This window comes from Melitaea cinxia, chromosome 4 (assembly GCF_905220565.1).
Source record: "Melitaea cinxia chromosome 4, ilMelCinx1.1, whole genome shotgun sequence".
Lineage (NCBI taxonomy): Eukaryota > Metazoa > Arthropoda > Insecta > Lepidoptera > Nymphalidae > Melitaea > Melitaea cinxia.
In genome coordinates, this window is record NC_059397.1 from 4,658,050 (window position 1) to 4,684,474 (window position 26,425).

A 26,425-nucleotide genomic window follows, 5' to 3' on the forward strand; every position below is an offset into this window, starting at 1 on the left:
GCCAAATATTCCCAAATTCCCAATCATCCAGTATTCTAGTAACGAAATGTAAAAATACAAAAAAAAAATGTTGGTTGAGGTAACAATGTGTTGTCTCCTATCGTATCACTAGATTATATTAGTACTAATAAAAGTAGGCTTTAACTTAATTTTAAAAACGTTGTTAAATCTAATTAAACGAGCAATTGTTGTATATATCTATAATATAAAAATGAATCCAAAATATGTTAGTAAGTGTATAACTCAACAACGCCTGGACCAATTTTAACAATTCTTTTTTTAAATGTTTGTTGAAGTCCAAAGATGGTTCTTACGGCGAGAAAAATTCGAATAATTTCCGGGAAAACCCTAAAAACAACCCTTTTCTTTTTTCCGTACAAACGTTTTCTAACTAAAATGTAGAGTCAATTTGAACTTTATTGCTATTCAATAAAGTTCATATTAAATTACAAGCACTCACTGTTGTCTAAGCAATGTAGATGTGTTCCTAACGTCAAAGAGTCAATTTGCACTTTATTATCGCTGCACAAAGTTCAAATTCAATCATATCTATCAAAACAGTGTACGTGTTCGCGTTGGACGATCTAATGTCTCGTTCCGAAACTCAACAAAAGTGATAATATCGCGAATCCGACCAAATTGAATAGTCAAAAAATGTAAGAGCCTATAGATCATTAGTACTGATTTTTATTTTGGTTGGCTTCGCGATATTATTTCTTTTGTTTTAGTTTCGGCACGCGACATAAAATGCATTAGTTTTCAAGTATTATCATTATATTATCTTTAATTATTAATTTAATATCGCGTCACGATCAGGCGAAATCGGCGCGATCGGGCACGACGCGTCGCGCGTCGCTCTGTGACGTAGACTTGCGCCACTTTTAAATACAATCACGTCGGTTAATAACCCATCTATGTTATGTCATTGAGGCACACAATTTTCAAATATTTGTTCCACCTTTAGGATCCCACTGTCCCTTTAGATTATTTTCCAATCAGGTTTGAACCCTAAGTTCGCCTCTTAGTTTAAAGCCCTCTAGCAGACATCCCAGTCGGGGTTTTTAAGTGGGTCACAGAAGGTTCGTGGAAGCGAAGATACTTTGGTCACCCGAGCTGAACCTCACACACCACCCTATTATCAGGGTGACGGTTCTGTTCAGGAGAATTTTTTGCGCCGACTATAAAATAGGTAGGAACAAAAAACTGCCACATTCCAAATCTTTTTGACAGAACGAAGTCTGTCGGGTCCGCTAGTATTATATATATATATATATATATATATATATATATATGTCGGCATTAGCACTGTCTTACGCAATTAGAAAGGAATTATAAAACAACAGATGCAACGATCGCGCCACCTAGCACATCGTTCGATAGTCACCTACCCTCATTTATTATATTACTCGAATTGTTCTGACGTGTATAAAACGAATAGTGCAACCGCCGCTAAGGCAGTCTTGGCTCTGGCTTGGCACGATACATTTGTTGTATCCTGCTAGTAGCTTAACCATTCGATAATTAATTTGTGCATACGAATTAATTGTTACATATTATGGCGGATAACTCGAACAGTGAAGGTGAGCGTTGATGCGCATCTCAAAGGAGATCTCCTTAAACCTACACCTGGGTCGCAAGTCCTAGGCACTGCTCTGAGTTACTCCCTCCACCACACGATAGACACGTGTTCGGTGGACGTTACAATTTCGTTATAGATAATCATTTTAAGTACTACCTACATAATATTGTAAAGAGTGCAAATATAACCTACGCCCGCGCCCTGCAAATATAGAAAAAGAGCTTCCAATATCAGTCGATAGACTACATATATATTTATTTATTTATTTATTTTATTTATTTATTTATTAATCAGTACGGATTTACCACTTACACTAATTAACATTTCAAATAAGTCCCATAATTAACATTCCAAAAAAAAAATAAAAAAAAATAACAGTTAGATTAACAAGTTAGATTAATAAATTGATCATAACAATAAGCATAAAAACAAACCAAAGAAAAAACAGAAAAAATAAAATAAATAATGATAGTAGAATTAAGATTCAGTCGAAATTAAACAAATAATAAAAAGCAATAAAAAGATAAATTCCATGTCAGTTTATATAGATGTAAGAAAAAAAAAGTAAAATAATAATTCAAATACAATCTCATTCACTTATATTTTAAGACACACACAAATCACGCATTCACTTCACAGTACCTCAGGCACTCCGACAAAATCATCTTCCATCCATCAGCAAACAGGTCACAGTGTGGATCAGCGTCCAGGAGAGCGTTGAACGCGGTTAGTGACCGCGGAATGGGCGACCTCGAACGAGCCACTGTGCGACACATCTGAACAGCAAACAACGAGTGCTTTCTGTTTCGAAGGTACTTGTTAGGCAAAAAGTCTACATAGCTCCTCGTGTAAATCTGGGGCATCAACCAAACCTCTCAATATTTTGCACATTATTGCCAATTGGTCTCTCCATCTTCTTACTTCTAAGGAATTATATCCCAGAATACCAAGAAGAAATTTTGTCGGGTACGTGTTAGGGTAGTACCCAAACATACGCTTGTAAAGATATCTTAGGAAGGCTTTTTGAACTTTTTCCAACATAAGCGCGTATTTAGTCTCATGTGGATTCCATACACAAGCACTCGCCTCAAGTTTGGCTCGGACCAAGGCTCCAAAAATTATTTTGATCACTGTCGTGTTTTTGAACTCCTTTGCATTCCGTACAACAAAGCCAAGGCGTCGAAATGACTCCTTAGCTACCGCAGTGATATGGTCATGAAATGTGAGCCTTGAGTCGAATGTCACACCCAAATCCTTCGACGTATCTGGTCTCGCTATGGTGTCCTTGTCAAGTTTATAATCGAATTTGATTGGGCGCCGCACTCGTGAGAAGGTCATAGCCGAACACTTCAAGGGGTTAAACTCCATCTTGTTGTCCACACTCCATTGAAAAACTGTGTCAATGTCACGCTGAAGCAATAAACAGTCCTCCTCCGTTCTAATTTCCATGAAAAGCTTCAGATCATCAGCGTAAAGGAGGCATTTCGTTAGAGGCATGTTTGATAACTGTGGGGATGTCGTTGATCATTAATATGAACAGAAGAGGACCGAGTATCGATCCTTGGCTGACTCCGGAACGCGTGTGATAGGGCTGCGACTCGTAAATGCCGAGCCTGACATACTGCTGACGATCACGCAGGTAGTCAGCGATAAACTTAAGGAGTTCCGGTGTTAAGCCCACATCGCTTAGCTTCTCCAGCAGTACGTCATTATTTACTCTATCAAAAGCTCTCCGAAAGTCAAAATATAAGACATTCACTTGGCCTCCATGGTCAAGTGTCTTAGAAATATAGTCAACAATGGTTAACAGGTTGGTGTTGACTAATCGTCTCCTCCTAAATCCATGCTGCTCATTACATAGAGACGGTTCCACCTGCTTGTAAATCATAGCGTGAAGAATATGTTCGAAAAGTTTCGCAACGGTTGATAGTATAGCTATCGGGCGATATTCTTCGACACTAGCTTTGTTGGAACTCTTTGGAATTGGTGCCACTCTAGTCAGTTTCCACCACGAGGGGTAATGCCCAGTTCTTAATGCGACATTGAATATATGGTATAGAGGTTCAGTCAGAAAAACCTTACCCTGTTTTAAGAACCAAGGAGAAACACTATCAGGACCCACGGACGTACTTGATTTTAGAGCCCTGAGTCCAGATGCCACATCCTCAGGTGTGATTTCATTTATGCCAATGTACCTGAGAACAGCTCTTTCTCATTCATTATATTTGTCGCATCAAGTTTAGGCAGTTCAGTTAAAAATACACTGGAGAAGAAGTGGGCAAAGGCTTCAGCAGCTTTAACTCCACTCACAGTGTTGCCACTGTATTCAACCGTTGGCTCAAAACCACCTTTGGATCGCAGACCTGAGATGTGACGCCAAAACCGGTGCGGGTTGCTTTTAATATTTTTCTCTATATTAGTTATATACGAGTCATATGCGAATGAAATTCGTATCTTCAATTGCGCTCTTAAATCAGAAAAAGCCTGGTATGCATCATCCGATTTGCTACGTTTCCTGCGTTATATATATATATATATATATATATATATATATATATATATATATATAATGTGAATCTCGTTAACGGCTCCAACGATTTTCATGTAATTTAGTATGCAGGGGATTTCGGAGGCGATAAATCGATATGGCTAGGATCATTTTATCATTTATGAATAGTTAGACAGGGAGATGTAATATCACCGAAACTGTTTACAACTGAGCTGGAAGATGTCTTTAAGACTTTGGATTGGGGGGAACGAGGCATCAAAGTCAACGGCGAGTGCATCTCTCACCTTCGTTTCGCCGACGATATCGTCATCTTTGCGGAGGCGTTAGATAATTTAGGCCAAATGCTGGCCGGCCTTAACGAGTCCTCCCGACGTGTCGGTCTCTGTATGAACTTGGACAAAATAAAAGTTATATTTAACAACCGAGTCATACCGAGACCGGTATCGGTCTTTGGTACCCTTCTCGAAGTTGCTAAGGATTATATTTACCTAGACCATCCAAGTAGGCCGCAATAATTTCGAGAAGGAGGCCGATAGGAGGATTCGGTTGGGCTGGGCGGCGTTTGGCAGGCTTCGTCGAGTCCTCACTGCGAGCAATGCGTCCTGCCTGTATTAACATACGAACCCAAAACGTGGACACTGACCAAGGGACTGGTCCACAAGTTTAAAGTAGCTCAACGTGCAATGGAACGGGCTTTGGGTTTCTCTCAAAGATAGGATTAGAAATGAGACTATCCGCCAGAGAACGAAAGTAACCTGCAGAATTACAAGTTAAAGTGGAAGTGGGCTTGTCATCTGTGTCGCAGGACCGATGGCCGTTGGAACAGACGGGTCTTGGAGTGGAGATCGCGTCTTGGCAAACGCAATGTGGGACGTCCTCCAGCCCGTTGGACCGACGATCTATGATATGGATGAGGATTGCGGAAAACCGGGATGTCTGGTGCGAACTTGGGAAGGCCTATGTCCAGCAGTGGACTGCAATAGGCTGAACTGACTGACTGAGGATCAGTTTTAGAAAATGTCGTTTTATCCCTGTTTTTAGGCAATGAAAAAGTGGCTACAATATCATTAGAATACGAAGGTAAATTTCGCAATTGTTAATAAAATTGTAATAGCTCAGGTGGGAAATCGGTGGGGAATCGATTATGTTTTTCTTTTTTTTCTAATTACAGTCATGATTTTTTATTTAAATAACCAGTTCATATTTTATTATTAATATGTCCGTAAAATCGGTAAATATTAATTATATTTTTAACCCCCGACGCAAAAAGAGTGGTGTTATAAGTTTGACGTGTCTGTCTGTCTGTCTGTCTGTCTGTGGCTCCGTAGCTCGCACAAGGGTAAAGCGATTTCAATTTAGTTTTTTTTTTTTTTTGTATGAAAGGTGAGCTACGGACGAGTGTTTTTAGATATGTTTGATGAAAATCGGTTGAGTTGTTTAAAAGTTGTGAGGGGTGAAGGGGGGAAGAATAACCGAATGTCTGCAAATATAATCTAGTGGGGTCTCAAATAAAAGCGCATCACGTGCACATTACAAAATAATGTGTTCAATGAAAAAACTTCGGGTACAAGTGGGGAAAATACCCAATATCTGCAAATACATGTGGTGGGGAAAAAATTAGGATGGAAATTCGAATGTCAGTAAATTTACCCAACTACCAAATAAAATAGCATCATATGTATTTACAAAATTAATAATATAAAAAATGAAAATATAAAAAAAAAATGGTTGAGCCGTTTAACGTTAATGGGGCTAAAAGCGGGGATGGAAAAGAGAATGCCTGTGAATCTATCCTAATGTTGTATCAAATGAAAGAGCGCTAAAAAAGAATATTAATGACTTAATCGACAGTGTTCTTAGTTTCGTTTGATGAGAAAATTGGTGAAAAACTGTTTTACAGTTATGGTTATGGTGTCAGAAAATTGGGACATGGAAATACAATTGTCAAGTGAAAGTATCAATTACTACATCTCAGTCTTTGTAATTCTGCTAAAGATACAAAATCTACATTATAATTAGTGTACCTCGGTGGATTTTCATTTTATGATTTATTATGACTGTTTTTGGGTGATTTTTTTATTAACTTATTAAACTAAAACATTACAACTAAATAACGATGTTGATCGTAAAACTAAGGCATTTGTATATTAAAAATATGTTTTAAACACAACATTTAAGAGAAAAAATCCATAAAATTGAAATACTGTATTGAAGTGAATGATATTGTGTAGGGATGAATGATATAACCCGTTGAAGTAAATGATAAGCGGTTACAGTTAATGACGTAAATAAAACATTCTTAATACAATCAGCTTTTTATTTAAGAAAAAAGATTACAAAATTTCTTGGTTTTGAGAAAATACCATACGAATTACTAAATTTAAAATATAAATAATAAAAAATTTTGATTTAATCGAACTAAAAACAAGTAAATAACACAACAAAATAATCCAAACACAAAATAATCAATCTGATCACAAAATAATCGATCTTATCTAAACTCAGATTACTAATTATAAATCAACAAACAATTTTGATTTCTGTAACAATAAATATCCAGCCTCTACGAAATACTCTAATTACAAAAGAATCAGCTTAATCTTATTATTAATTATTGTAAATAAACAAAAATCTTTGATTTGTTTGAACAACCAGTCTCTAAAATAAATAAATAATAAATCAATCACAAAATTAACAAAATAATCAATTTAGGTCATTGTTAAAAGTTATATCTGTTAATACGTTAACAAGTCGGTTTTCGTTCACGCTTCTACGCGCAGTTGCGGGTAACATCGTTACCTTTTCAGAATCATTATAATTATAATTAATATTACTACCACCTATAATTTCATAAAACCCAAGGTGTTTGCCGTGAACGCAATGCTCATCAATATCACATAAGAAACAACTTTGTTTCCTTAAAGTAAGTTTAGCAGAACACGCATTCCAAAGAACCTGGTGGACGGAAAGTGTGCCTCTGAAAGGCTTAAGATTTTTTGGAAGTAGGGTTTCTTTTTTCTTTATAGAATCTTCCTTTACTATTTTGATACTGATATTTTCCACGTTTTCTTTCAATACTTCACAAAATGAATCTAAATCGCCAATATCTCTTCCGTAACTAACCATTCTATCAGCAGTTTTCTTCAAAACGGCTCCCACCCCATAAGGGGCACCCTTTCCATGTCCCGCCTCTGTGTAATTCCACGAAATTCTGGAAATGCAATTAAATTCATTCCGAATCTGTGATATTATATAAAACATGAATTTGTTTCGGTACTGTGATATTGGTGAGTCTGACAAGAAGTGTAACATAAGCGGATTGATTTCTAAAGCTTGTTTTATCAGTGGGATTAAATGAGCCTAAATAGCTGCCGCATCGTGACGAACACAACTACTAATGGTACACACCGATATTGGTCGAATAGCTCCTATAGAAAAATCATGACTATAAATAACTGAGGTATGCGAAGCAACTTGTTGCCTGCTCCCTCCAAAATGAAATGACTGGACTTCGTCAGCGTATTTAAGGGCATAATTTTCAGAAAAGTCTACGTGTATAAGTGCTTCTGATATCGTTAAGTTCAGTTTTAGGTTCTTCATGGTAGTATATTGTGCTTCAATGTTATTAACATGTGATAAAAAGGGATTAATCAATGTTTCTAATTCTCGTATTGCTGTTAATGGTTGTGTAGTTATCGGGTCCTTCACTGTAAATACTTGTTTCTTCTTTATCCCTTTTTTCGTCAGTACCTCTTTGGTTATTTTCTTCCATTTAAAATAGGTCAAATTAGAGCCATTAGAAAATTCTTTATAGTTTAATACCTTATCTTTACAGGCAATGCACTCTCTCAATAAACATTTCGAGTTCCTGGCTTCACAGAAATGTGAGACTAATTCGTCCAAGTTTTTTTCGCCTATAATAGATGCATTATACAGAGATTTAATTAACAGCTCTATATTAGTATGTTGAGCACACAAACACGTTTATCTGTTTGTAGGCTTAGGATGAAGTACCCAAAATGGACGATGTTTGGTATAAAATGAATAAGTTACTTTTACATTTGTTTCTGAGAGTAATTTTTTGGGCAAAACTTTCAATGGGGCAGTAAGATATCTTTTTTGCATTCGCCTCTTGTTTCTTGTTATGAATTCTTTCTTACCCGCAGAAATAGTGCTCACAGCGTCATCATTATAAAAAGTTTCAATAGATTCTATTACTTGTTGGCGAAAAAGTCGAAATTTAGTATCTTTTCTTGATCTCAATTTTGGAGATAGCACTAGCGCGAAAGTTTGTTTGTTTCTTGTGTTGTGTTAACTCTTGTCTGGTATCCTCAGTCTGCGGGTTAGATGCGTTAAACTTGTCCAGAAGTGATTTCAAATACATTATTGTCTTTTTTTGATTTTTATTAATTTTCTGCAGATTTTATATAATGCTCGTCAATCGTATTCTTTTCTTTAATTCTTGATACCGTATCTTCCTTTCTGCTTTTTGTAAACCTTTTTTTGTAAATAAACCGATAGGATCTTCCATAGTATTAGTTTTTCTTCAAATAATCCATCAGCTTCAACATTTACTATACTAACTTTAGTTGGAATTGCCTGTTTAAGCCGCTCTCTATATTTTTTTGAATTTTCTTTCCACTGTTTACGCAATTTTCTCTGTTCACGTGGACTTCTTTCTGAAATAGATTTCTGTTTCTTTTCTTCTTTACGTTTTTTTGTATTTAGCACGTTGTTTTTCTTTTTCTAGTGCATATAATTCAGGTTCATTTTTTATTTCCAAATACTTACGTCTTTTGCAGAGCCTTTGTTGGGCTAAACGCTCTGATTTTGTTTTAGCCATGATGAAACTTGCGTGAAAAAATCTAAACCAGTCTAATCAGTTTAAGTTAAAATAAAAATAAAATAATAAAAAAATAAGAAATTAGTTAAAAAAAGGTAAACTGAACAGATAATTTGAATATCATGCACTAGTATTGACTATTCTATTACATTATGTTCAAAATCAATGAGAAATTAAATATATTGCTCTGAATATATACTCATCATTATCATTGCAGCCTATACAGTCCACTGCTGGACATAGGCCTCCACAAGTTTACGTCAAAAATAACGTGAACTCATGTGTTTTGCCCATAGTCACCACGCTGGGCAGGCGGGTTGGTGACCGCAGTACTGGCTTTGTCGCACCAAAGACGCTGCTGCCCGTCTTCGGCCTGTGTATTTCAAAGCCAGCAGTTGGATGGTTATCCCGCCATCGGTCGGCTTCTTAAGTTCCAAGATGGTTGTGGAACCTTGTTATCCCTTAGTCGCCTCTTACGACACCCACGGGAAGAGAGGGGGTGGCTAAATTCTTTAGTGCCGTAGCCACACAGCAGAATATATACTCAATTTTTTGCATCTTAATCATTAACCTCTACTATGCATCATTAAATTCAACAGAAATGACATTTTCCTCAAAAGAAATCATTCACCTCATTTAGAATTACACGATGAATGATGTTACGATATATGACAAAACAAAACGAAACATGTCGTAACTTGCAAATTGAGGGAAGAACCTATATAATTACTTTGTTCATTATTTAATATAAATTTAGTTTAATCTATGCATATTATCGTTTAGATAAAGAAAAATTACTTACCAAAAATATATTCACGCGCTTAATGACGAGATTTCTTGACAAACTAATATAAAATCACGTAAAAGCGTAATTTCACTACTGACACGTCAAGACTCGTACAGATCTTGATGTCGACTGAGAGGCAGCACATCTAGTTATTGTGTAGAACAAAATTTTATAAACAAAAATCGAGGATGGTAATGATGAAATTCTTGTGACAAAATTTTAAATTGTTAAATGATAATGATAGAGGAAAATTTTTGTTTAGGAAAGGTAATGATTATTCAGTTTAGACTTTATTTATTACTTATAGAATAAAATCAAACGAAATTCGGGCAAACTACTGCGTTTTATTTATTTCATTAACGAACATAGTGTAAAAATATCGGAGAGGTAAATGATTTTTGGGACAATATTTCAAGTTTTTTTATATTTTAGCATAATTATTTTATTATTTTGTTACTTGCAAGTTATAACTAAATGTATAAAGAATAATCTAAAGCCATTTTTACATAATGGAGGTTCTATTTTGAGTCAAAAAGTGGAATCACACTCACAATTTGCTATTTTGAAAATCCACCCACCTATAAAAAGTATAAAATAAAAATTAAATTAAAAATTCAAAAAACCCCCGATACAATAACCTGAGTTGCCTTTAAAAAGTAAAAAATAATTAAAGAAACTCAATCTTAAAGTACCTAAGTATGTACGAGTATTAATAATTCTAAAAAAAATACATCGCGTTGGGGGACCGCTCCTACTTATTTATTACATACCTACTATTTATTTTTCAAAGATCGTATTTAGGTCAATTTTTGTTTTCAGTGTAATTTGTTAACTGGTTATTCATTTTATGTATTTGTAATGTTGTTTTATCATATTCATTTATATATTTCCATTATGTAACGATTTTAATAATTTACCTATTTACAATCTGTAGCTAAACACTAAAAGGTAGTACTTAAATATTATGGACTTGCTGTGGCCCGTACTTTCACCCTCGTTAATTTCAGGAAAAAACGCACTAGTTTTTTAAGCTTTTAAATTACTTTTATTTTAACTACATTTATAACAATGTAATATACACTATTACTGGCATTAAATCCGCCCTAGGTAAAAATTACCCAGTAAAAAAACTATAAAAATAATATAAACTCCAGTTACAGTTGTTAATATTCTAAATTTAATAAATTATGAGTACTTTTACTACATAGTTACAGACAGTATTTTTATTAAATGGATTTCATAAAAGAACTAATACATAACATTAAAAGTGGTTAAGTTAGTCGAAACATTTGCAATATGTTCAGTTGTTCACTACTTTAAGCTACTGTAGATAGATACGCTGATTTTCTAAAAAAAAAAAAGATCTTCGTCTGACAGGAGTCGGAGATGAAATTAGTTTTGTAGAAAGTGACCTAGTAAGTGCCAAATATCTGCATTAAAAATCTTTACTTAATTGATTTCCTCAATAAATTTCGTAAATTGAACGGTGATAAGAATATCACTCTGCCCAACCACATGGCCCAGGCTACATATCAAAATCATACGCCCCCGAATATAAGCTACAAATGAATGCTTTGGGTAAAACACAGTTGTTCTGTAGCCATCGTCCGTATTGTACGGGGACGATGACCAAATTACTTCATCTTGTTTATGTGTTATTTTCGTGTTTTATACTTTTGAATTGTGAAGTGTATAACGATAGACCTAAAATCAAAGTTTCGGACGGTGATCTCATATTTGAACCAGCATACGACAAGAATATATATTTAAAACCAAATGGACCTAAGTCTACTATATTTTTTGGTGACTTAGACTATAAAAATCTAAGTAACGCTACGAGAGTTAGTCAAGATAATTTATCTTTCAATGATAATACGCAAACCATAGCGACCACATCTGATGTAATACTAAGGAGAATAGAAAGACTTGAATCTCTTACCGCTACCTTGACAACTAATTTTAATCTGAATATCACGCGGTTAACGCGACGAATTAATACTCTAAACACTAGAGTGATATCTTTACTTAACAACAGGAGGAAAAATGAATGTCTATCTCACCCTTGTGAAAATGGAGGAACTTGCTTAAACTTAGTCAATGGTTATCACTGTCTATGTCCTTCGAACTGGAAAGGAACCAACTGTGATGAAGATGTAAATGAATGTCGTAATTTTGCTGGAACTGATTTAGGTTGTCAAAATGGAGCGACGTGTATTAATACACCAGGTTCATATCAATGTATATGTAAACCAGGGTGGTACGGAATTGATTGTACGAGGACGGCTAAAAACTGTTCTCAAGGAGATTTTGAAATGTGTGGCCATGGAATATGTCTTCCCGTAGAATCGGGAGAGGGCATCAAATGTCTTTGCAATCAAGGCTGGACAACAAACGGAAATGATGTTGCTTGTTTGACAGACGTAAATGAATGCGAATCTGGTCAAGGGGTTAGGTGTTCAGTAAATCCACGAGTAGAATGCATTAATTTACCCGGCTCGTTCCGCTGCGGCGCGTGTCCGAGTGGCTATGAAGGCGATGGTTTTGCTTGTTACGATATTGATGAATGTTTAACTATACCAAATGGTGGATGCAGCACCAGCCCATTGGTTTCTTGTCACAACACTATCGGATCTCGCATATGTGGTAGTTGTCCAGCCGGCTATCAGGGTAACGGAGTAACTTGCTCTTGGAGAGGGTCATGTTCTTTTAACCGTGGCGGTTGTCATCCTTCCGCACAATGCATCGAAAGCTCAACACTTGGTGGAGTCACACAATGCGTGTGTCCATTTGGAATGGATGGTGATGGTATCGGTTTACATGGATGTTATATTTCAGCTGTAGATAACACCACTCAACGATGCGAAAATAATCCATGTGGAGCTCATGGTCATTGTCACCCGTTTCGTAAAGGCTACACGTGCATTTGCTACCAAGGTTTTAGTGGTGCTCACTGTGATGAAGAAATAAATTCGTGTACCAATAATCCATGCCATAATGGAGGCACATGTAGACTTGACGAAAGAGTGACAAGAGGATTCAAATGTGAGTGTACCGCTTTATATTCAGGTGACCTTTGTCAAGTTCATTCGCAACCTTGTGGTGGAGTTCTTGATTATGAAGAAGGTAGTATTATATATCCAATATCTAATACAACGTATAGCCATAACTCTAGATGTGCATGGGTTATTCACACATCTCCAGATAAAGTTATTAATGTCACATTTACTAAGTTTAATTTAGAATATCATTCAGATTGTCGTTATGATTTTGTGCAAATTCATGACGGTAGAAGTTCTGCTAGCCAATTAATTGGTAGATTTTGTGGCAATACTTTTCCGAAGGGAGGTAATATAATTTCAAGTCATAATAATCTTTACTTTTGGTTTAGATCAGATCAAACCGTTGCCAAAGAAGGTTTTGCTTTACATTGGACTAGTATAACACCTACCTGTGGTGGTGAGATAAATGCAACCACACACGGTCACATCCGATCGCCTGGTTCTCCAGGTAGCTATCCACCCAATCGCGATTGTTGTTGGCATTTATCAACATCCTTAGGAAAAAGAATACAATTGCATTTTTTTGAACTTGACATAGAAGAACATGCAAACTGCAGTTTTGATTTCTTAGCTATCTACGACGGTAGTCGAACAGAAGATCCACTCATTAGTCAATATTGTAATTCAAGTCAACCAGCGCCAGTTCAATCAGCTGGGTCTGATATGTTAATACATTTTCATTCCGACGGGTATGGCGATGGTAAAGGTTTTCAAATAACATATGCTCCTATTGAAGGAATTCCGGGATGTGGTGGCTTCTTTACTGCTGACAAGGGTGAAATTATTTCACCGTCATATAATGGTGCTTATTTAAATAATCTACTTTGTGAATATAAAATAAAAACAAATGTCGAAACGACAATTCGTATTGAATTTAAGTCTTTTAACTTGGAAAGATCTTTTAGATGCAGATATGATTATTTAAAAATTTATGACGGTCCATCTTCTGAATCACCACTCGTTGGGAGATTTTGCGGAACTAATCATCCAAAAACGTATACATCGACTTCTAACAACCTTTTTATTGTATTTAAAAGTGACCACAGTTCAGCGTCTGGAGGTTTTAAAATAACTTATGAATCAATTTGCTTTAAAACTATTACAGGAGGTAGTGGAATCATCAAGACTCCGGGCTATCCATTAAGTTATAAAAAACATATAGTCTGTGATTATATAATCAGCACTACACCAGGTAAAGCTATAGTTTTAACTTTTCAAGATTTTGATATAGAAGACAATAGATATTACAATTGTCAATATGATCATGTTGAGATAAGAGATGGCCCTTCTATAAATTCCACACAAATGGGCAGGTATTGTGGCGGTTCAGAGTTTACGCCACCAACACAAACATCTAGCCATAATTATATGTACATTAGATTTACATCCGATGTCAGTGTGACAGGTAGAGGTTTCTACGCTAATTACACTACAATTAATACAAAATGTGGAGGAATCCACAAAGAGAATACGGGAATTATTAACCATCCAAGTGAAACTACCACTCAATATTCTAATGATCAAACATGTACATGGATGTTAATTGCTCCGGAAGGAATGCATATTAAATTAACATGGAATAGATTTGAGCTCGAAAATATGCCGTCATGTAATAGTGATTATGTACTCATTATTGAAATTGATGAAAATAATGACAATAATACTTTAGGTAAATATTGTGGTAGCACTTTGCCTCCTGCATTAACAACATCTTCAAATCGTCTTATGATAAAATTTGTATCCGATGTTAGTGTTCACCTAAATGGCTTTTCACTATCATATACATTTTTAGATGAAAAAAGTCATTGTGGAGGTCTTTACGTAAAGACACAAGGATATCTATATTCCCCAGGGTGGCCTTACACTTACGACTTAAATCGTGATTGTACTTGGGTAATAACAGTACCATATGGTCAACAAATCATTCTTAACATAACAGATTTTGATTTAGAAAGACCGCTAAGAAATAATTGCGAGTTAGGTGATTATTTAACAATAAGGGACGGGTCTTCTGAAAATTCTGCTTTAATTGGTACATTTTGTGGATACTTTAAATCAAAACGTATCGTAACAACTGCTAATAGTGCTTTTATTCGATTTCATTCCGATTTTTATCTGCAAGGCAATGGATTCAAGATCGAATGGGATGGGACTTTAAGGGGATGTGGCGGAGTATTAAATAGTGCATACGGTTCAATATCGTCACCAAATTATCCTCAGGATTACAATGAAAATGCAGAGTGCTTTTATAGAATCGTTACAAGCAGTGGTTCCAAAATTAAAATAACATTTGTTGAATTAGATTTAGAACGAACCAACGATTGTACCGACGACTATGTGGAAATATTTGATGGACGTGATAGCAACGCTTTTAGTTTTGGTAAACACTGTTTTAAGTCGCCTAAATCAGAAATTATAGAAACTTCCAGTAATTTCGCTTTCATTAAATTTAGATCAGACATATTTATAGGTGGAAAAGGTTTTCTTCTTAATTATGTTACAATATGTAATAATAATATAAGTGGAAGTTACGGTGTCATAGAAAGCCCAGGCTACCCGAACAGCTATCCATTAAATATGAACTGTCTTTGGACGATAAATGTTCCAAAAGGTAATAAAATTAATGTAACATTTATAAAGTTCGATATTTTTGAATCTTTTGGCTCTTACCGCCCCTTTAGTCCATTTCGACCATGGCACTTAAACCGTCGTAACTGCGAAACAGCATATCTGCAATACAAAGAAACATCAGATAAATTGTTTTCTAAAAAATTATGTGGTACATCACTCCCGGAACCAATTAGTACTAAGAGTAATTCGTTACAAATACAATTTGCCTCAGGAAATTTTTATCCTCATAATGGTTTTCGTATGGAATGGGTCAGTTATGGCTGCGGCAGTCATATTCAAAAGCGTTTTGGAACTTTGTCGATGGATCATGTATTAAATATATCAGACGACTTAGATTGTGAATGGATTATTGAAACACCCGTAGGAACAGCTGTTTCCATTACATTTTCGGATATTTACATGACAGAATCGAAAAACTGTTCTATCGATGCTATAGAAGTTTTCAATGGCCCGAATACAGCTTCTCCACTTATAACAAAAATTTGTCATCGAGATAAAAGCACTACAACTGTACAAGCAAGTTCAAACTTTTTACTTGTTAGATTAATAAAACGATCGTCTTTACGAAATATATATTTCGATTCACGTTTCAGTTCTTTAAGCGATGGGTGCGGAAATGAAATTAATGCTCCTTCTGGATTAATACAATCAAAGAATTACCCTAAAGATTATGAAAATAACTTGGATTGCATATGGTTGATATCGGTACCAAAAGGTCATAGAATAGACTTAAATTTTATAAGTTTTGATTTATACTCAATACATGATAACGATTGTGGTGATTTTATTAAAATTTACGATAATATTGATAATTTTCAATCAAATTATACGTTACTCCTTTGTCCTAAAACAAATAAAACACAATTTTTATCGGAGAATTCCTCTATTAAAGTACAATTTCAAACTAATGCCTATGGAAGTGCCAGAGGTTTTAAAGCTAATTTTACTATGACTTGTGGGGCAGTTATAAAAGTAAAATCTGATGGAATCATTTCTAATAGTCAATTTATAAACCATAACAACATGAATTGCACATGGGTAATACTCGCACCAGATCCGAGTCAAAAAGTAAAATTAACTATTCAGCACATGTCATTGCCAAAAATGGCAGATGTTATAACTGATCGTAACTGCCCATCATCATATCTTAGAGTTCTGGATGGTAATGACGACAAATCGCCTTTAATTGATGAATTTTGTGGGCGGAAAGTCCCACCTACCATAATAAGTCGCGGGAGTGCGTTGACAATTATTTTAGGTTCGTATACAGAAAGTATTAAAGGGCAATTTGTTGCACATTATTCTGTATTAACTAATGCATGTGGTGGAAATCTGTCTTCAGAAGAAGGTTCTATTGCTTCACCAAATTATCCACTTTCTTATCCAAACAACGCTAATTGTGAATGGATATTAAGCACCTCACCCGGAAATAGAGTTTACATTACATTTGAAAAGTTTGACATAGATTATTCTGAAAACTGCAACGAAGACTATTTGGAAATAAGAGAAAATGATGGAGGGAAATTACTAGCAGTTTACTGTGGACAGGATATTCCTTTTAATACGACAACAGGAACAAAACTATACATAAAGTTTTACAGTAACGGTAGAGGTACAGGTCAAGGATTTCTTCTTCATTATGGGTTTTTACATGGAAATGAAATTACTGGTCTAAATAACGGAGAAATAGCGTCGCCACTATATCCTTTTCCATATGAAGGAGAAGGTGAATACAGCTGGAGAATTATTACTGACGTATCAACTATTATATCTATTAATGTAGATCATTTGCAAATTCATACACATAGTGATATCTGCAGTAGTAAATTAATTCTCATCGATGGTTATGATGACGAAGGTCCAATTTTACAAGAATTGTGTGGATTATTAAAGGAAGACAATAAAATTTTTCGAACAACTTCAAACGCTATTTATTTAAAGCTTATATTAGACGAGGAAAATTTTGGTTCACTATTTCATATTCAGTGGGCACAATCGAACAAGTTAGTGATAGATTCAAGCGATAAAATAAATTGTGGATTAAACAAAACTAAAGTAATATTACCTATTAATGATTTCGAATTTCATTCTCCAAATTACCCTAACGAATATAGTTTGAACTCAAACTGTATTTGGATATTAGAAGTAAATCCCGGTAGACATTTAAAACTTACTATTAAAGATGTGACTTTAGAGGAAACTCCGAACTGTTTTGCAGACTATATTTCAATTTTCTCTTCCGACCAAGGAGAGTGGAGGCCTATCATAGAAAATGCATGCCGTACGGAAGATTTGAATAAAAAAGTGTTTACAAGCAGAACTGCAATTAAAGTCCAGTTTAAATCTGATTCAAGCATTGTGCGCAAGGGATTTTTGGCAAATGTAAGGTCAATTTGTGGTGGACTTTTACAAGAGAAATCAGGTGAAGTTGAAATCGGAAATTATGATTTCCATGACAGATTTGAATCCAAAATAAGATGCAATTGGACAATAAAAGTACGTCCAGGACGAACAATACAAATGAAATTTATACACTTTAATATAACTAATGATAAAGAATGCTCTTCTTACGTTATTTTACGAAACGGTGAAAGTGCTGAATCTCCGTTTTTATCTAATGGAAAATATTGTGGATATTCTCATGAAAATAAAGATCAAATTATTTCGTCGAGCAATGTTGTATCTGTTAGTTATGTTGCTTTAAATCCTCTTCTACATTTAAAAAATAAATTTCAATACTTTAAACTATACTACGAAGAGAAGAATATTGAATGTGGATTAACATCTTCTTTAGACGCGGATCACACGTGGGAAATTATTAGTTCACCTAACTATCCCTCCGTTCCAAATCCGTACACAGAATGCATATGGATTTTTACTGGTCCTCCAGGAGAAATTTTAAGAATTGATTTTTTGGAACGATTTGATTTGGAAGTTTCTGAACAGTGCACACTTGAATCTGTTGAGATTAGGGATGGATCTTCACAATTAGCCCCACTAAAAGAAACTATTTGCAAAGAACTACCGGGTACAATTAAAACTAGTAGTAATTCAATGTTTATAAAATATTCAACACAAATAGCAGAGCCTAGAAATGGATTTAAAGCTAATGTATCAATAGACGTATGTGGTGGTGCAATTATTGCAAAATCAGGGGAAGTATTGTCACCTGGCTACCCGCACTTGACTTATCTATCTCCTGGTACTTTATGCCAATGGCACATTATTTCATTACCTAAACATGTGATTCAGTTGAATTTCAGGGATCTACAACTTCCCGAATCTGAAAAACCATGTGATACAAAAATCACAATAGAAGAAACAATTGTTGCAAATAATACATTAGAATTAGGAAAAATAAAAGAATTTTGTGAAAACACAATTTATGATAACACAGTTCCAATCGAGACGCTTACTAATAAAGTAATAATTAAATTATATATTGGAAAACCTAGCCAATGGATACAAGTTTCAGAAAGTAGAGGATTCCGTTTTACATTTAATTCTTCAAGACCTTCGTGTGGTGGTCCAATAACAGTTTCAGAAGGATATTTAACAACCCCTGGTTATCCTTATGAAACCTCTTTACGCTATTGCCAGTGGACTATTACAGTTCCTGATATAACACGAAGAGTACAATTACAACTCTTGGACTATGATAACAGTTATGATATAGGTGTTTATAACGATATAACATTTATGTCTGCTATTGAAGGACAGCGCAGTGACAACAGTTCCTCTAGTAGCCCTACTATTTTCGAGTCTACGGGCAATAAATTGTCTTTTTATATTTTTAGAAACAAGAACAAATTAACATTTCGGTTTAAAGCGAAGTATACTTCAGATAACCCAGCATTATGCGGTGGAAAATTACGAGATGTTCAAGGAGAACTTCAGTCACCTAATTTGGATCAAGCTTACGTTTGCGAATGGAACTATGACGGTGCATCCACATCTGTTGACGCTAATATATATAAAACTTTATCTGTAAACGTAACAGTTAACTCGTCAGCGCAAAATATTTGTCGATACAGAGATTCAAAACTTATCATAAATTCAAATGTTGTTAAAGGAGGACCTTTATTTGCTAGGAATATATGTGGAATTAATACTAACGTGTTATTGAATTTACCAGAAGCAAATATGAATATTAAAGCTTTGCAATATAAGCGTAGTCGCATAATATTTGACTTACATTGGAAATTAAATCCATGTGGAGGTGTGATACACGCTGGGCCAGATTCAGTCAACATACTTAAAGTACCTAATTCTCATAACATTACGATTGATTGTGCGTGGTTAATTGTAACACTTATTGGAGTCAGAATCGAATTAAAACTAGAAGGACATTTTAATTTAGTTTGTTCTGATGAATTTTTGCAAATAAATCAAGGAATAACTCAAAATTCTTTGAAAATAGGTGATTATTGTAAAACCAAAATTCAGGAACAAGCTCTTTCGACATCATTCAGATATACATATGTACAATATCATTCAGAACCTCAAAGTAATACTAATATAAAACTAATGGTTAAAACTGTTAGTACTCAATGTGGAGGACATCTAACAGAATATGAAAGGGTATTTACATCACCAAACTATCCTCGAAATTACCCAGATAATCAAGAATGTGTATGGGAAATCTACGCAGGAATTGGATATAGAATATCTCTCCTATTTGAAGGAAGATTTTCCATAGAAGACAAAACTAATTGCACGAAAGACTCACTCATCATTTTTGACTGGATAGAAAATAAATATCAAGAGATTGCACGAGTATGTGGCCGCCGAACTCCAACTTCGTTTAATTCTACATCAAATAGAATGAAGATAATTTTCCGCACAGACGAGTCTATTAATTTGGACGGATTCAAAGCGAGATGGGTGCCTATATGTGGTGGAACACTAATAGCAAAGAGTGAAGAACAGTTTTTATATAGTCCTGGATATACAAACGGATATTATCCATCTTTAAATTGTGAATACATAATTCAAAGTACTTCTAATAGAATTCAAGTTAAGTTCTTAGATTTCGAACTTGAAGGATCGTATCCTGACTGCGAATATGACAACTTAACAGTTATTACACAAAGTGACTATAATTACTTTTATGGGCTTTATTGTGGAAAAGAATTACCACCGCCAGTAAATGGTAACGATAAAGTGGAAATTACTTTTAAGACTGATCTTTACGGCCAAAGAAAAGGTTTTAAATTGTCTTACTCACTTTATTCCTGTGGGGGATTAGTAAAACAGCCTACAATTATAACACTGAGCAACTCAAATACTTATATTGAAAATACAAATTGTACATGGTCAATAGAAGGTCCTTTAAATAAAATTGTAATACTTAAATTCTTTTTCATAGATATAGAGAGTAGCTATGAATGTTTAAACGATAACGTAGCAGTTTATGATGGGTCAAAGAGAGATTTAAACAATAGATTGGCACTAATGTGTGGTCACGTTAATACTACTACTGTTATAAAAAGTACAAACAACACAGTTATATTACAATTCATTTCTGACAGTAATATGAATTACAGAGGATTTAAAGTAGAAGTACTTTTTAGTTATTCAGAATCTGTAGGGTGTGGTGGACACGTTGATCTAACAGCTACATCTAGAAGGACCATTAAGTCTCCTCTTATTGGAAATAGTGTTGTGTATGAAAACTATTTAGACTGTCACTGGGCAATAAAAGCACCAACTGATTACTTTATCAAAATTACTTTTACTTCCTTTCATATAGCCCCTTGCATAAACGTAAATCAAACAGCATTGGGTAACAGTAAGTGTGACTGCGATTATGTAGAACTGAAAGATGGCTTAAATCCAAACAGTTTAATTATTGGTACATACTGTGGGCACTCATACCCGCCTCAATTATCATCCTCAAGTAATACAATGACTGTTAGACTTTCTACCGACGGAGAGGCAGTGAGCTCTGGCTTTGAAGCACTTTTAACAGCTCACCTTTCTCAATGTGGTAATACCTTTTTCACCATTACGAGCTCTTTGCAAACATTAAAATCACCAGGTTACGATACCGGGGTAATTCCTCGAGGATTGCATTGCACCTACGTTTTCGATTCAAACCAAGAGCCATATTCCACAGTACATATAAGAATACAAGACTTAGATTTAGATCCGGGTACAGGAAGTACATGCAATAACGATAGAATTACTATAAGTAGTCATTCACAGCCAAGAAATATGACTGCAAGTAAAGATTTCATAATAAATGAATCGTTAGATGAGTTCTTCTCTCGCACAACATTCTACTTTGACTCATCATTATACCCACCAAAACGTTTTGAATTATGTGGGAGAAAAAAATCTGTCGACTATTATGTAACGGGAAGCATCAAAATAAATTTACAAACTTCAGCAGAAACTACATCTGCCTATAAAGGAATACTCATTTCAATATCATATCTAGGTGTATGCGGAAGAAATTACACCGAATTACAAGGAAGAATACAATCACAAAGCCCAGCAGATACTGCTACAAGTGAACAAAATTGTTTCACACTGATAACCGTACCAGAAAATTATACTATATCATTATATTTTCTTTCAGTATCGCCGGTTTACTGGAATGACAAGGTATTTTTAAAGTTTTTTGATGGTAAATCAACAGACACGCCCCTACTAACTGAAATATCAAGTGAATACCGGGAATATGTTCAAGTATTTTCGAGAGGTCGATATTTACTTTTACAAAATCATATTAGGGGAACTGAATCAATTGTTTATGATTTAAATTATGTTGCAACCGATAAAGGCAGAGGATGTGGAGGATTACTTCAAAACGCAGCAGGAAGAGTTACAAGTCCTCTTTATCCCGATATTTATAGGAAAAAATCAACGTGTGAATGGTTACTTGAAACGCCAATAGGGACACGTATAAAGTTACATTTTACGGTATTCGATCTAGGCCGCATTTGCGATCAAAACTATCTTAGTCTTGTCGATAGAAATGGTAATACCATATCTACGTATTGCTCTGAATCGCCGGCAGACTATACAAGTGAAGATAATTATATCAAAATTTTATTTACTACTTCAAGAAATAACGGTGGAACAGGTTGGGTGGCAGATTTTATAGCAGTAACATAAAGAACTTGTTCTACATTACAAACAATTTTTACGAATCGGGAAAATTTTCATTATTTAAGTTTTAAGGATAAATGCCATGCGCCATCGTGAAAATTATATTTACCGAAAATAACATAGTTGATATATTGATTTTCGTTTATTTCACAACACATTAATTTATGATTTCGTACAAAAATGTAAAAATCATAACGATTTTCTAAACTTCAATAAATATAAGATTTTACAAACGAAATAATAAATGTATAAATATATGCTTGTATGTTAATAATACATACCTAATGACGTATTCCGTGATTATTATAGATATTGGCATGGATATTGAACGCTCGTTGATAGTGTGGATGGCTTTCTAGTTTTGCACATCGTACAGGGGTCCCAAACAGAATATAAGTACTTACTTTATTTCAGTACAAAGATAAAAATAATTAAAATGCAAAAGTATTTTGTACTTAATAAAGATTTATATATAATAATACACAAAATGTTGAAGTAAAGTTGACGGACAGTGCTCAATTCCGCGCGGAACTAAAATAACATACTGTTCAAAATGTTATTTTCACTTCATACCAGTCTTATTCAAATGAAATAAAAATTAATTTGGTTTATATTATGTACGTTGTGTCGTTATACGTATAATGGTTAAACATATAATCATCACAAAACTAAAACTAGATGTTAATATTTACTTTTTAACATATTTTAATGTAAAATAGTATGACATTATGTTATTTTTATTTAATTTGCGATGTTAAAAATAAGTGTTATCTTTTGTTAACCAGAAATAAAATAAACAATAAAGTACTTACAGTTTTTTATTGTTAATAATTTATTTCACTGCTTCATCCTAATTCCTAAGGTATTATACTAGCTGACTCGGCAAACGTTGTCTTAATAATTGTGTTTGCTCGCAAACGAAAAAAAAACCGACTTCAATTACATCGAAGAGTAATACAACGTAGATCGACGAAAAAATAGTCAAGTAACTACGCGTTATCAAAGATTACTCAAAAAGTAGTTATTAGATCTCGATAAAATTTATATGTGACCACATGATAAACATCAGCTTTCGATTAAATTAAAAATTATCAAAATCGGTACACCCAGTAAAAAGTTATTACGGATTTTCGAGAGTTTCCCTCGATTTCTCTGGGATCCCATCATCAATGCCTAGTTTCTTTATCCTGATATCAAACTACGGATATCCCCTTTCCAAAAAAAAAAAATTATCAAAATCGGTACATCCAGTAGAAAGTTATTGCGGATTTTCGAGAGTTTCCCTCGATTTCTCTGGGATCCCATCATCAGATCCTAGTTTCGTTATCATGGTACCAAACTACGGATATCCCCTTTCCAACAAAAAAAGAATTATCAAAATCGGTACATCCAGTAGAAAGTTATGCGGTATAATACAACGTAGGTCGACGAAAAAAGCGTCAAGTAAAAACGCATTATTAGATATAACTCGAAAAGTAGTTGTTAGATCTCAAATAAATTTAAATGGGACCAATTGGCACACACCACCTTTCGATTAAAACAAAATTCGTCGAAATCGGTCTACCCGGTCAAAAGTTCTGATGTAACATACAAAAAAAAATAAAAAAAAAAAAAAAAATACAGTCGAATTGAGAACCTCCTCCTTTTTTGGAAGTCGGTTAAAAATAGGGGTTGGTGGTAGAAGGTGAAAATTTAGGGTTGTATGTATTTTTCAACGCCAAATCGTAATAAAAAAAATTAATTTATCTAAAAATTAAAAAAAAAATTAGGGGTAGACTACTCTTAACATTTAGGGGGATGAAAAATAGATATTGTTCGATTCTCAGACCTACCCAGTATGCACACAAAATTTCATGAGAATCGGTCAAGCCGTTTCGAAGGAGTTTAACTACAAACACCGCGACACGAGAATTTTATATAATTGATATATCTGGGGGCACGGTAGTGCCCCCGCCAACACGAGCCAAAAAAAAAAAGAAAAGCACTACCTATCTTTTCTCGAAGCGCTTCGTCGTTTCTTTGAACCCTCATAACTTGGGTTCGCATTATACTAGATAAACAAAATTCTCGGGATATGATATCAATAGTGGACTTATTAACTATATAAAATTTCAATTGCATAGCTCTTATACTTTAGATTTTATTGATATCTAAAAAAGCCCGATTTCGTCACTCACTGATGATCATCAAAATTCTTAGAGTACTTGCTGAAGTCCCAGAAAGCTGAAATTTGGTATGTAAGCTAGTATTAGTACATAAATAGTAAAAAAATTCTAAAACTTGAAACTTTTACCCCCCAACCCCTTAAACTAGGGGATGGAAGTTTGTATGAGACTTCCGCAAATTTTGATGCTAGAGGTCTGAAAATTGATATAGGGACTCCTTGTTGCTCCTTGTTATAAATAATAATAATAAAATACATAAAAAACAAAAATCGGTTATTAGATAAATATTGACTTTAGTAGTATTAAAGCACAACAGGCAGCTATAGTCGAATATAATCGCCTAAAAGCTAAGTATCGCCCTGATCTATCGCTTATTATAAACAGTAAACCAACAAAGAAAAAAGGCAAAGATAGAGAGTGATCTATGAAAAAAGGCACCTCTGATTTGCAAGAAATACACCCCAAAACAAAGAAAGAAAAAATGAACAAAATACCAAAATATTGTCTTAAGCAACTTACAAAAAGAAATGAAATCCCAACAAAAACATTTTCATATAAAATGTTGCCAAGACGAGATCATATGGCTCGCACTGTCAAAAAGTTATCAGATCTCATGTAGAGCCAAGCTTCTAACTCTACACGCCCTAACTCTACAAGCCCTAACTTCACAAACTCTACACTTTATTCAATATATGTGGCTTGGCCGTTTCGCTACCGCCACGTGGGTGTAAGGTGAAAAATTTATTCACTGTATATTACTTTTCTGTTGTACAATAGTTCTATTAAAGAAAAAATAAAAAGAAGAATAATAATTGATATATAATACAAATAAAAATAAAAAGAGAATATATATATTCCCGCGACGGGGCCAAAATGAAGAGGCAGGAGGCAGCATCGCCAGCAGCAGTAGTCCACCTCACCAGCAGTCGTCATCGACAACATCGGCAGCCGGTAGTAACGAAACGGCCAAGCCACATATTTTGACTAAGGTGTAGAGTTTGTGAAGTTAGGGCTTGTAGAGTTAGGGCGTGTAGAGTTAGAAGCTTGGCTCTACATGAGATCTGATAACTTTTTGACAGTGCGAGCCATATGATCTCGTCTTGGCAACATTTTACATGAAAATGTTTTTGTTGGGATAAAAGGTATATTCCTATTCCTAAGGTATGCAAATTAATGTTTGTGTTTATAGATAACAGCTGACTGATAGTGCTACATTTTCTTTTAATAAATATACACAAAAATAATGTGTACAAGCTGTGTGGCTACGGCAGTAAAGAATATAGCCACCCCCTCTCTTCCCGTGGGTGTCGTAAGAGGCAACTAAGGTATAAAACAGTTCCACTACCACCTTGGAAGCTAAAAAGCCGCTCGATGGCGGAATAACCATCCAACTGCTGGCTTTGAAATACACAGGCCGAAAACGGGCAGCAGCGTCTTCGGCGCGACAAAGCCAGCTCTGCGGTTACCAACCCGCCTGCCCAGAGTGGTGACTATGGGCAAAACACATGAGTTCACGACATTTTTGGCATGAACTTGTGGAGGCCTAGGTCCAGCAGTGGACTTAGACGGGCTTAAGTGATGATCACACAAAAATAATGTAAACTTATACCAATAAATATGTGTAATTGTATTACAGCCAGATTCTAGAAAGGAGTCGAATCCACAAGCCCCGGAGCAGAAACTGGTCACTAAAAACTGCTAACGGGCTAGTCATAATTATTTGTAATCTCAAAATG

The 26,425-nt window shown here is 34.8% G+C and overlaps 1 protein-coding gene across 1 annotated transcript; it reads left to right on the forward strand.

The window, feature by feature from the left end:
- The first annotated feature begins 11,311 nt into the window (after positions 1-11,311).
- LOC123670502 (cubilin-like) lies at positions 11,312-23,335 on the forward strand. The gene has a single exon (XM_045603994.1). The coding sequence runs from the start codon at positions 11,344-11,346 to the stop codon at positions 22,528-22,530; it is 11,187 nt and encodes a 3,728-aa protein (XP_045459950.1). The 5' UTR covers positions 11,312-11,343; the 3' UTR covers positions 22,531-23,335.
- Positions 23,336-26,425: the final 3,090 nt, after the last annotated feature.